At 37.2% G+C, this 13,766-nt stretch overlaps 1 protein-coding gene across 1 annotated transcript in view; it reads right to left on the reverse strand.

Moving 5' to 3' along the window:
• Positions 1 to 13,766, reverse strand: part of PTH2R (parathyroid hormone 2 receptor) — an 83,281-nt gene that overhangs the window by 37,025 nt on the left and 32,490 nt on the right. The window contains exons 6-9 of the mRNA XM_043910224.1: positions 13,041 to 13,230; positions 11,957 to 12,110; positions 7,656 to 7,716; positions 617 to 683 (exon numbers count right to left, since the gene is read on the reverse strand). Of these exons, the coding sequence (XP_043766159.1) occupies positions 617 to 683; positions 7,656 to 7,716; positions 11,957 to 12,110; positions 13,041 to 13,230 (472 nt within the window). The remainder of the gene's footprint in view (positions 1 to 616; positions 684 to 7,655; positions 7,717 to 11,956; positions 12,111 to 13,040; positions 13,231 to 13,766) is intronic.

Raw genomic sequence — 13,766 nt, forward strand, 5'->3', positions numbered from 1 at the left:
CAAGCCTTCAGACCAAAATCAACTGTAATATACACTTGAAATATTACAGGCAGATATGGTCCCATGCAATATGATTGCCAAGTCTAGTCTTTTTCTTATTACCTATTAGAGGATACACGTCAGTGTGGAATTCTCTTAACTCCTTTGGGAAAGTATGTCAAATAAAAGCTTTAGACAATGCGTTATAATAAATTATACTCTCCTATTTCCCTCTCTACAATTCTTGTTCTCTTGCTATTCCATCTTGACCTCTCCTCCTGACCTATTACCAGGTGATCAGAACATTATAAAATAATGACTGAAAAAGAGAAGAGTTTGAAGACCTCCCAACTGCTTGAACCTGTAAATGCTCATAGATATTTTGAAGTCCCAGAATTTTTCCTATGTGCTAGCAGATTAAAGGGAGGGTATGTGCTTTCTTCACGGATCTCAGTGTTAGCCAGGAATAAGGATCTAATTCCCAACCCAGACTTTCTCAATAGCTATTATATAACATGAGGTTATATAATATATTTTATAAACAAAGTGGCCAACAAATTTTCTCTGGATTTTAGCAGAAGTTTAATTATGCATCTTGTTTTTCTTTTTTTAAAACTATACAGGCTTTTAAACTTACCCCGATAGCAGCTAATATTGGGGCTTGGTAAATCCACTTGATGTCTCCAGCACTAAGTTCCCAGCATCTGAGACATGAAAAAGAACCTCCATGAATAGACTGGCAAAGCAAATAAGCAATAAGAATTAAATAGCATTTTAAGTTTTACCAGAAACTCCATACCCAGGATTGTGATTAAGAAACAGGTAGACCAAAAAAAAAATTTTAAAAAAAGCTCCTAAAACTCCCAGTGGGGAAAAAATGTAGTGAGTCCTGCTTTCTATACTATTAGCTACCCTTTGGGGATAAGTATTATAAATAGTGGTGTATTATTTATATAACAAGAGTCAAAACTATGTTTCTAAAGCCACAAAAACTTAGTCTTCTAAATGTGGTACCATTGACTCTTTACTTTTGTTATCACTGGAATGAGCCATAACAGTTAAACAGAGTTTAATAGGTGATAGAGAAAGTCCTCCCATTTTCAGAATTCACTCCATTGGCTGCAAAACACTGACATTAATACATTCTTATCCATAGACATGCAACATAAAACTAACAATAACGCAAATGATCCTTGTTAATAGGAATGTAGAAGAAAACTGAATACAAATGATTTTTATCCCTAGAAAGGAAAATTAGCTGTTTGGTGAAATGTAAGTGACTAGTGATCTGTGAATATTGACCAGTGTTTACATTTATTTGTAAAATCATTTCAGCATTCACAGTACTAAATATAAACATGTGATTCTTTTATTTCTCCTTCGAACCAGTTATAATAGCTTACTGGTTACTAAGCTAAGCTTACTGGTTAGCTTACTAATCAGTTAGTCAAAAAATCTCTACAGGTAGTCATTTCATATTTGTATAACATCATGACTTTTATCTTCTTTTTTTAAGAGTTATTTTTTTACAGTATTAATAAAAATGCATTAGTTGCTCAGCTGTGTCTGACTCTTTGCAACCCTGCAGACTGTGTAGATCACCAGGCTCCTCTGTCCATGGAATTCTCCATGCAAGAATACTGGAGTGGGTTGGCATTCCCTTTTCCAAGGATCTTGGATCTTCCTGACCCAGGAATTGAACCCAGGTCTCCTGCATTGCAAGCAAATTCTTTACCATCCGAGCCACCAGTATATAATTTACCTATTTGCTATACTTATTTTCTGCTTCCTGCTCGCTCCAACTAGAATTTAAGTTTAGATAGGTAGGGATTGCTGTTGTTTTTGTTTTCTGTTATAAGTGCCTAGAACATACACAGGATCTAGGTAGCCAATAATCATGTTTTGAATTAATTGAATTCAAAGTAAGTTGAACTTCACCCAATCTGGTTTGTGGTAAAGGTCTTACACTAGAATAAATGGAACAGAGTTGAGAAAAACTAGTTCCACTTGAAACTTTAACATAGCACTTTAAACAGTTTTTTAAAATTAAAGATACATAAACAAAAGCCTTCAGTTCCTTTCTCCTTAGACCTAACATTGATTGTAGCATTAGTAAATAAAATCTTATGAAGAAATTTTAGTGATATAATGACAATTTTTTTATTCTAGATGATAAACTTATATTAAGAAGTTACTTTTAAATTAATGAACGAATTATGGATAATAAAAAGCTATTTCAACTATTTCTTGAAAGGAAAACATTTTCAGCACACATATAATAACAAAAATTTTAATTTTTTATGTAAGCAATATATTCTCATTTCAAAAATCAACCTATATAAAAAGAGACATTTCAGTCCTCCCCATCTTCCTGTCTACCTCTGACCTTGAGCTTCTGCTTACAGGTTAACATCTTTAATTACTTTATTGTGCACGCTTGCAGTATTTTGTTGTGCATATACAAACACATACAGATATTATAATCTTATTTTCCCCATCTTACAGAAATGCAATGTACATTCTGTTTTGTAATTTGCCTTTTCCTCTTTATAGCATATCTTTAATTTCTTTCCATATCAGTACTGAGAGAGCTCAGTAGCCCAGCATTCCACTGGAAGGAGGTACCCAGCTAAATCAACCAAATTCCTACACCAAAGTGTAATTCTGATCCAGCCACACTGAAATCAGCAAAATCAATGGGCTTGAAGACTGAATCAGAATGGACATCAAACATACATTACTTGTTTACACAAGTAACTTGCATACATTACTTGTTTACACAGTATTGAACACTGCCCAATATTATCTGCATGCACCTATTTTCCACATTGTCCAGCCAGACAAGAAAAAGATAGTGTTATGGAGTAATGCAAAACGTCTATCACACTACCCTAAAAAGGCTTCCTACTGTAAGGAAAGTGGCACATATTGTGAGAATATAAATTGAACATTGATTCACGAGCTATGAGACTCTTGGATTTCATAAATTCTCTTTTCAGCTTTGACATTTGGTAATATCTTCATAACCCTCTTTCTTTTTGCCATAATGACATTTCATTGTGATGTCTCCTAACACACTGGAAATCAATTACACAATTTCAGCTCTACAAAATAGTCGTATCTGGAAGTAGGTCAAATCAGCTACTTCTAAGAACAAGAAAAACTTGACTTTGATCATTTTCAGTGTCAAAGTTTTAAATTTGCCCTTGATAAGAGGCAACTGAGGTTTCAGATTTTTTTTTAAAGGAAATGCTATTGATTCTTGTTTTTCATTAATTATTCAATGACCCAGCTCACCCTGTGTTTGTGAACATGGCCAAGAAACTACCCTCTGTCCAGATTTTTTTAAATAAATTTTAACACCCTAGGACATGCAGGAATAAATGTCAGTAAATGTGTAATTCTGAATGGTAGAGCATGAAACACGGTCATCTTGAATAGTAGAGCATAGACAGGGAAGCAGGTCCTTCTGCAGCCAAGCTGGGAGCAGGAAATGCATCGTTCTGCCAGAGGGATCCCCTATTGGAATACTGTATTGTCTCCAACACTCACACTCTGATAAGAGAAGAGGAAGCGAAGTAACCTCAAAGCCATGCAGATTTCCCAAGAATCACAGAGTGTAACATTTCTTGGTCCTTTCCACTGCAAGCCTTAATGCTCCTACTGGCATCTCTTATCTCCTTTGAGTGAGCAGGGAGACAGTAATAAGGTATCTCATAAGGTGTTTTTGCTTTTGTAAGTTAAAAAGAAAGAGAAACAAAATTATTCACTCTTTAAGTCATTTGTGCAATCTAAACTGCAGGAAATTTCTTAAAGGAAATCAACCCTGAATATTCATTGGAAGGATTGATGCTGAAACTAAAGCTCCAATACTTTGGCCACCTACCTGATGCAAAGAGCTGACTCATTGAGAAAGACCCTGATGCTGGGAAAGATTGAAGGCAGGAGGAGAAGGGGACAACAAAGAACGAGATGGTTGGATGGCATCACCAACTTAATGGACATGAGTTTGAGCTAGCTCTGGGAGACGGTGAAAGACACAGAAGCCTGGCATGCTGCAGTCACAAAGAGTCGGACATGACTGAGCAACCGAACAACGACAAACTACAGGACCCAGTTATCTTACCCTACCTTAGTCAACACTTCGCTAGAACTTTAGAACTGGAAGAAACTTTTTGTATATTCAACAGTTTAGAGTACCTTCTAAAACTGGGTCTTATCTGCTTATTTCTAAATGTCCAGGATACAGAGAAAATAAGAGTTCTAGCTTTGAAAGGCCAGATCAGAAAAAGATAAATCTCAAGTGTAAGAGACATGAACCAGGACCCTATCTGGCCTTTGGAGATGCTCCCAGTCTGCTCTCTCCACCTGAACTTTGCGACATGACACTATACCTAGGTTAGACGACACTCAAGAAAATCCAAAGATCTTTTTATCTTAGACAAGCTGAATTTCATGAGAAATCAAATCAGGCAATTATGAAACTATGCCATGAATGTGATAACACAGTTTTATTTTCTATGCAAAATAAATGTAAAATGACCTCTTAACCCAATTATCATACTCAGATCAGAGCAGTATAGAATTCAAGATTTTATTCTAAGGTAAGGTAAGAATAAATATGTTATGCAGAGGAGTCATATGATCTAACTTATAGTTAATATTTTTATATTAATTCATCTGTTTTAGAGCAATATTTAGTATCAGTTGTAGTTTTGCAAGTATTATGCACCTAATGGATTTTTTCTCAAAATAATAAACTCATATTTCCTATTTTTTCAGCAAAAGATTTATGATTATTAATAACTTAATACCTAGTTTATAATTTTTAAGAAAAAATGTAAGATAACTAAGGAAACTACCTATTTAATTCAATATATAATGTACTATGAATATATTTGCTTTCTTTCCATGCTCAAGGCCTGGAAGAGCTATGGAACGGACGAATGAATCGAAGTGCTCCAGGATATGTATAGGCCATCAGGTCTCATTCTATTCATCTCTCACAAGTGAGGACTGGACGAAACAATGCCTTTGGTTCTACCTTCTCTAAAATTTCAAATCTGAGTGATTTGGTTACATATCTCAGGGTAAAATTATTTAGCATTATTTAGTACCTCTACTGACTCAACCTCCCTCTCTCCTTCAAGAAATCAAACAGCAAGTCTGCAGGTTTTCTTTGAGATTTCCAATATTGCTGTGTAAATATAACAATAATGATAACAATGTAGATAACATGAACCCCCATGTGCATGTTAAGACACTTCGATCATGTCCAACTCTTTGTGGCCCCATGGACTGTACCCTGCCAGGCTCTTCGATCCATGGGATTCTCCAGACAAGAATATTGGAGTAGGCTGCCATTTCCTTCTCCAGGGGATCTTTCCAACCCAGGGATCAAACCCCAGGTCTCCTGCATTGGCAGGCTGGTTCCTTTCCACTAGCACCACCTGGGAAGCCCTCATTAACTCCCAAGTGTCAGCAAATCCAAATAGCAAAAAGAGACACAGGTAAGTAAAAATGAAACCCTGCAGGATCCTTCTGGGTATAAGCCCTTCCACATTCCCACTTATTATTTGGGAAAAAGCTTTAGCCTTGTGAAATGAAAATATCTCCTGCCATATCAAACAAGAAACATCACAGCCTGGTCTCCAAATGTGAATGAGGGCTCCCAAAACTGCCACCTCCCCCTTTACCCGCCTCCCTCCCTCCTTGCTGAGAAACTGGGGGAATGCAAGAAACAGCCACCTGCCAGTCCTAAAGGTGAACACAGAAATAGGATTTGGCACCAGAGAGCTGAGCTGCCTATGAAAAGAATGAACTCAGTGAGCCCAGAGGCTTGCATCTTCCCGTACATAGAATGCTAAATTCCTTAACTTGATATCGAACCTTTGATGTTCAGACTGCCTACTCCCTTTGTTACAAACTTGTATAAAGCCTAACTCCCTCCTCCTGCCTCCTTGGAGCAGTTTTCTCAGAGCTACTGAGATACTGTCTCCCGGGCTCTGAGTTCTAAACATGCACACCAAACGAAATAATTCTACTTTCAGGTTGTGACTATATTTTTTAGTTGACAGTCTTCAAAGGCTTCCCCAAGTTTCAAAGAGCAGACTCGAACAGTTACTAAGGAAGTGAGAAAATGCAGAAACCAAGGAAAAGCAGTCAAGCAAGAAAAGTAGTAACAACATGAACAGAGTTGCAGGACACCTAGTTTCTCCTGAAGAAATATAGATAATGATCTAATGCATAACTTTGCACTGTTCTGCAGAAATTAAGCACCAGCCCAGTGGAGGACGGTGACTACATGCTGACTACAAGCATGTAGACCCCGGGCTGGTTAAAACCAGAAGACTTGTAATTGAGATTCCCAAAACATCACCCTGTTACCTAACCACTAACCAGTATCCCTGACATCATCTTGCTGTGTGCTCATACGACGTTCACTTTATGTACACGCAGAGAGAGAAGGCACCCTCTGGTTTCTCTTCTCACGAAGACACTAATCCTGTTATATCAGAATCCTACCCTCAGGACTTCATTTAACCTTAATTACCTCCTTACGGGCACTATCTCCAAACACGGCCACATTGGGGGTTGGGGTTTCCCACATGTGAGTTTGGGGGAGATACATTCAGTCCAAGCAATAAGTTTGACAGTGAAAGCAAAGAGCAGGCACTGAATATTTCTCTATGTTCTCCTTTCCTTTCTTTGACTCATCATCACTAAAAATAGAAATAATATGAAGCAATGAATGTTTCAGCATCCATGCGTCATGTAGCATCAAAAGAGAAACAGGCAACTGGGAGGCTAGTGATTCCCTAGGATGGATTCCACTTCTAATGTGCACTTGTTTTATCATTTTAATATATTTACCTATGATGCAAGACAAGAATACAAAGAGGTGGATTAAACCTATACTTGACATCACATATATGTAAGTAGTAAGTACAACACGTGTGTGTTAAGCATAGGTACTAGATATTTAGGGCAACTGAGCACTAAATATCCACAGTTCACCAAATATATGAGACACAAACTATCCCTTGATACACAGGAAGTCCTTGATATTCTTGATGTCTTAATTAAGCACCAATAGGTGGAACTCATGGCCACATATCTTTTGCCCAAAGAATGCAAGTAAAACCTAGGGCTGCTGAGTAGGCTACATGGCAAGTTAGCGCCATGGCCGCATAAACTTGCCCTTACATCTCTCTGAGACAGCAAGTGTGTGTCCCTGGCCCAGGGCACCGTCTGTCTGTGGGTCTCCTTGCTGCAACCTTGCTTCTGGCCCTCGTAACCACACCATCAGTAGGGAATGCTGATGTGGCGGACAGTAAGAGAAAAGAATATTGCCTAGCCCAGGACTCAGGCAGTGCGGTCCTTTCACCTGTGTGCATGACATCCTAAGTATGTTAACTAACCCATCTCTTTCCCCCAGCTTCTCGTGGTATGTTTCAAACTGATTTCATAAACCATGGGGTTCAAGCATTCCAACTGGGTCTGTGAGTCCTTCTGTCCCATGACTCTGGAATGGATAGCTGGCTGGTAATGTATGAGAGGCTACAGGGTAATCCCTAAAGGGCAATGTCATCGAGAACAGCCGCCGGTGTGAACTCCAAGCAGGAAGCCAGCCTTGAGAAAGTCTGAGGCTCTTGCTTTACCTCTTTTTCACCCACCTTGCATCAGCCAGAGTTGCTCGTGCTACAGCCCAGACTGTCACAAATGCCGCCGGGAACCCTGCAATCAGAAGAGGATTCAGAGGCAATGTTTGTTCCAGGATTAAGGTATCTTTTTCTTATATTCATCACACAAAAAAATATACTATTAAAAGGTGAGAGAGAAAAATTGGACATGAAAAATGTTACTATGTGAACAAAAAAATTCCACTTAATTTTCATCTTGTCCATTTGAGAAGAGAGCTGGTACACTGATGTTACTTGTTCCCAAAGGTCTGAAGAAGATTGGCCCTATTTTCATATGAGGGGTATAAGGTTAAGTTATCTAAGGAGGGGACTGAAGTTCCTGGAATCAAAGACAGGCAGTGGTCGGTGCATAGAACTTCACCTCTTGCCACTCCAACAGCCACATGCTTTTCAAGAAGCGTGAAGCAACAAGAGGGACTCAGGGGAAGTGACAGGAAGGCTATTGTTTTTAAAAATTCGAATTTTCTCATTCTAAAGGTGGAAGGCATAGAGAAGCTACACTGAAAGTTACAAAATTAGGATGTTTTGATCAGTTTAGCCTCTTCTTTTTTGTTCATATTGGTTCCAGACAGAAGCATTTGCAGGTACTGAAAACTTACCAAAGAATGGTGCTATGTTAGCTTGATGATTTGAGCATGACATGTTTGTCTTTCATAAATAACAATCACCTATAAGCTTGCAACGTCAAATCTATTAATTATACTGACTTTCCATGAGTCTTTGCTTCCAGTAAAGATGGACTGTTCAGTTCATGCTATACTCGGTTAGACTCTGACATCACAAAAGAAACACAAACCATACTTTTATAGAACTCTGCAATAGATCAAAGGATTTAATGGATATGTGACCTTTTAGAAAGAAGTTTTTAAAAAAAGGAAAGAAAGGCCACAGGAAGCACCTTACAAAGAGAGAAAAAAATTTAACTCAGAACACTTTTAACAACATTTTTCACCTGTTAAAAAACACATTTGTAATTTTTCAGATATCTTTTCTAAGCAAAGGAACATTAAAATAGAAGTAGATGAAAAATTTCAGAAAAGTTAAAATAAGGTGATATCCCACAGTAGGGAATTTCTTTGGTTTTCTTAGTGATCTAGTTGAATTTAACCTCAGTCTGCCTGTGTGGCTGTTTAATTTTATAACTCTACATTCCAGTTTTATTTGTTGTTTTTATATAACTCCCTCTTTTAAAAAATCTGCTCAAATTCTATGTTTTAGGAAATTTTTGTCAAAATGAAAGTGAAAGTGTTAGTCCCTCAGTCATATCCCACTCTTTGGGACCCCATGGACTGTAGCCCACCAGGCTCCTCTGTCCATGGAACTCTTCCAGGCAAGACTACTGGAGTAAACTGCCATTCCCTTCACCAGGGAACGTCCGTGACCCAGGGATTGAGCCCTCAGGCTCCGGCATTGCAGGCAGATTCTCTACCATCTGACCACCAGGGAAGCTTCCGTGTGCTGGGCTGCGCTTAGCTGTGTCTGACTCTTTGAGACCCCATGGACTGTAGCCCACCAGGCTTCTCTGCCCATGGGGATTCTCCAGGCAAGAACACTAGACTGGGTTGCCATGCCCTCCTCCAGGGGATCTTCCCAACCGAGGAATTGAACCAGGGTCTCCTGCATTGCAGGCAGATTCTTTACCAGCTGAGCTACTAGGGAATCCCCAAAGTTAAGTGCTTTTTATATGATAATACATACATTCTGGCATCTCATCTGACAGGTGAAAATTAAGAATGGCTGCTAATACAGAGGTAAATTACCACATTCAATAAGGATAAAGAAGCAAGATTGAAACCTTTTTTCTATCTTGTACATTACTTTGGGTCTAAATCTTGTTTAGACCCAATTATAACTTTAGGCTCTCTCTAGGTAGGTAAAACTCAGCACTTTATTACTCACACTGTAATGATGTGTGGAGCTGCATTTATTTACATTGATTTTGCTGGTTCTTAAAAATAAATTGGCAAGGAAGGAAATTACCATCTAAAGAGGAACAATGCCGTATCTGCCTTTGTAAATTGAAGACTGATATTTAAAATGACTGTTTTTGTACATCTTTATCACAAAACAAGATGTACAGAGAAGCAAAAGCAAATTCTAATGATAACTATGTTTCTATTCTTTCAACCAGTCGTAGCCTTAATTTTTCTTATCCCTGCCTCAATTTTCTCATAAATAAGGCACTTTATTCTTGACTCCAACTGCACATTTTAAAATTACATTTAATTATATATTTAAGAGGGGTCAGTGAAAAAGTACAAACTTTCAATAATAAGTACAACAAAAGGTACAAACTTCCAGTAATAAGATAAATAAGTACTAGAGACGTAATATACAACATAGAAAAAGATTAGTTGTTACTGTTTTAAATCGTGGTTAATTAAGTGAGCATAATATTGCATGTAATACGATTTATAAAAGTGAGCTTTCATGTAAATCCTACTTGTTTTCATGCATGTTATTAAACCATTCAATGAAATGAAGATTTCAAGTTGTGATGGTTATCTTACTATAGTTGTCACTCCTATGCCAAAATGTTTCTGGGGAAATTAATATAAGTTTTAAAGGAAGGTAAGAAACTAAGACTTGTATAGATGCTCACCAGAATCCTAACTACTTTTTTTTTTTAATTTTCTTTTTCATAGAAAGATTTGAAAACTAGTTTCCTGGGTTTCAGAGCTTCCCTTGTGGCTCAGATGGTAAAGAATCTGCCTGCAATGCAGGACAAGCTAAAGACTTGGGTTTAATTCCTGGGTCGGAAAGATCCCCTGGAGAAGGGAGTGGCAACCCACTCCAGTATTCTTGCCTTGAAAATCCCGTGAACAGAGGAACTTGGTGGGCTACAGTTCATGGGGTTGCAAAGAGCTGGACACAACTAGAGCCACTAACACTTCCTGGGTTTCAGTGAGACAAACCCCTGATTTTATGAAGTAACAAACTGAGTGAATCAGCCCAAACAAGAGTTGATAGGGGACTGAGCAGCTGACTATCAAACCGATTCGTAGATAAAGAAAAAACAAGCTTATTACTAGTGTGACCAATGTCATAGCAAGCCAAAAAAATTAAATCAAACTCAAAGTCACTGTTGAATTTTCTATCAATAACTTTAGCAACATCTACTAATGATGTGAGCACCCAGACATAATTTTGATTTGAAGGCAAACTACCAAAAACTGTTGAGAAAATTACCAAAGTACCCCCCAAAATATTAAATGTATCTCTTTTTTATTTTAGTAACTGGTAGTCAAAGATAAGGAACAGCTTAAAACCAAACTGCTTTCAGAAATAAAATTTTATTTACAATAATTAGTATTTCATAATAAATAAAGGGTGACAGTAAATTGACCCTTTGTCTTCTTAAAGGTTATTAACTAACAGGAAATTCAATATCCTTTACTTTACATTTTCAAATGTTAAGACAATGTCAAGGCAAAACAGGCAAAAAACTTTCTTATTTTGGAGGGGGGGAAAAAACCTTCAAATTTAATCTTGAGCCACTTAGTTATTTTTTTCCCCTCTGCTGACCACCTGATCATCTACAAATTAAAGTAGCAGTTGTTAATCTTGAGACTTCTTAATTGTAATCACATATGAGCTTTAATTTCTCTTAAACTATAACAAACAAACAACATTCTTTCTCCATATCACATTGAGCTAGTGTCTGGTTCAGTAATCCCTCTAGGACTGAAAAGGCATTTTGGAATGTGAGTTGAATCTTTTTTTTTTTAATTACTTATGCCAAAAGTAACTCTATTTATTTCCTTCCAAAAGACATGGTAAGTCTACATAATTAGCTTGTAATTTGTATTGTTAAATACAGCCAAGATGGTTCTATAAATTCCTCTCTGGCATTCTCATCATATGACCTAGAATTATAAATCAAAGATGCATCATTGTGGATTAGAAATTCAAAAAAATCAAAATTTGTAGAATGGAATTACTGTTAAATCAAGACACTGACATAAGACATGATGAGCACGGCAGTTCTAAATGTGTAAGGCAAACAAGGTATTTCCCCCAAAGAATCCTCTCAAGAATCTGGTCTAAGAACAGTAACCCTAAGTTAAATGTGAAAAGTTTGTTACCACTGGGAGAATCATAGACTTGATTTTAATGATTTTCCTCAATAAATAATTAAAGAGAAAGGGAAGATAAAGATAGTATGGGGAGAGATTATTTCAGGAAAAGAGCTGAAAGAATGCTGATGACAGGCATGACACAAGCCCTGAAACCCATAATCCACTTGAAAAGGAAAGGAGACAGAAATGCCTTACCCCAGCCTATCAGGGTGAAGCCCCACAGGCACTTGGTATCCGAAAAGAATGCCACAAAGATTAAACTATGCAGATAGAGACCTTCCACCAAAATCCAATAGTAGTTTGTAGCCAAGAAGTAAATAAACATCACAACAGCCATCTTGCACCCAATCTGTTACAAATAAACCAACATGGCACCATATTAGAATTCCTAATCATACTGTTTCCAACATTAGACCACTAAAAAGCAGTTCCTCCATTTCTTTTTTAGAATCTAATGTCTCTTATACATGGGGAAGCCAAGACTTTTGAAAGAGGCCAGAACAATGTTATTTAAATATAGCATTTCTAAGACTGCTGGCTTGATTTTATTTTTAAAATAAGATTTTTTTTTTCCTTTAGAAGTAACAAGAAATCACTTTTCCTCAATTTATTCAAAAAAGAATATTTGATAATCAAAGAAAATTAGGAAAGTACAGAAAAGCATAAAGAAGAAATTTACCTATCATTCTACCATGAATTTATTTTATTCTGGACTTTGTTATACTCCAGAAGTTAAATGGCTTAAAACACTAAATGTTTAATGTGTCTTATGAATCCATGGATTGGTTAGGTGATTCTACTGATCTGAGAGAAGCTCAGGTAATCTTGACTAGGTTCACTCATAGAAGTCTACCTTCAACTGGCATACCATCATACCTACTTCATCCTTTATTTTAAACAAGTCACAAATCCAATGAAGAATTAGAATCAGCAGAGATGATAGTGAATTACAGGGAAAAGGACAAAGATAACTATGGCATTAATTCACACCATCAAGAAAATCAATCTACTCTACCTAATTTCCAGATATACTGCTTCAAGGTGATAATGCTCTCCATTAATTAAATGACTGGGTAATTCTACATACTTAAAAACACTATGATATCTAAGAACAAAATCAAGTACTATGGAATCTTACATGGGAACAAGTCTTTGGGTCCCTAATAAAGGAACTAAATTCCCTGAATTTTTAAATCCCAAGCTTCTAGTTTTGCAGGTAGGTTTTCTCTTACTTTTAGAAGTGGTGAGCCATGCAAGGGGTCATGAGGAAAACACTTACATATTGTGATTTGTCCACAGCAGGCACGTCTATGGAGCTTTGTAGGTCATCCTGCAGTATCAGGGACCGCAGCTCCTTTACTCCTATGTGAGCATGGACCACTCTGTCCTTGACAAAGATGCTCGCAGCCCTCAGCATGAAAGACACAAATAAATGCATGTGGATATAGTTCCTGGTACAATGCAGTCGTCTACAGAGAGAAAATATTTAGTATTTAGATCTGAATAAAATTAGAAATGGAGAAAGAAAATACATAAATGAGCTCAAACTACCCCCCCAAAAGAAGAAATATAGTAAAGCTGAACAAAAAGAGCAACAATTGGAGTCAAAAACTAAAATATAATTTTTTGAGAATTAATTTCAAATATATCCTGATCAGCTACCATGTTTATCCAGATTATGCAGTGTTAAATATTATACTACAGTGTAATATTATAATATAATATAATATATTATGTGTGCGTGCATGCTAAGTTGCTTCAGTCATATTCAACTTTTATGTGACCCCATGGACTGTAGCCCACTAGGCTCTTCTGTCCATAGGATTTCCCAGGCTAGAATACTAGAGTGGGTTGCCATTTCCTTCTCTAGGGGATCTTCCCAACCCAGAGATCAAACCCGCATCTCCTGCATTGGCAGGCATATTCTTTACCACTGAGCCACCTGAGAAGCCCCTGTTTCTTCCTGTATGGTATCGAATCATCTAGAGATTATTTAAGATGAATT

Source organism: Cervus elaphus, chromosome 8, assembly GCF_910594005.1.
Source record: "Cervus elaphus chromosome 8, mCerEla1.1, whole genome shotgun sequence".
Classification (NCBI taxonomy): Eukaryota; Metazoa; Chordata; class Mammalia; order Artiodactyla; family Cervidae; genus Cervus; species Cervus elaphus.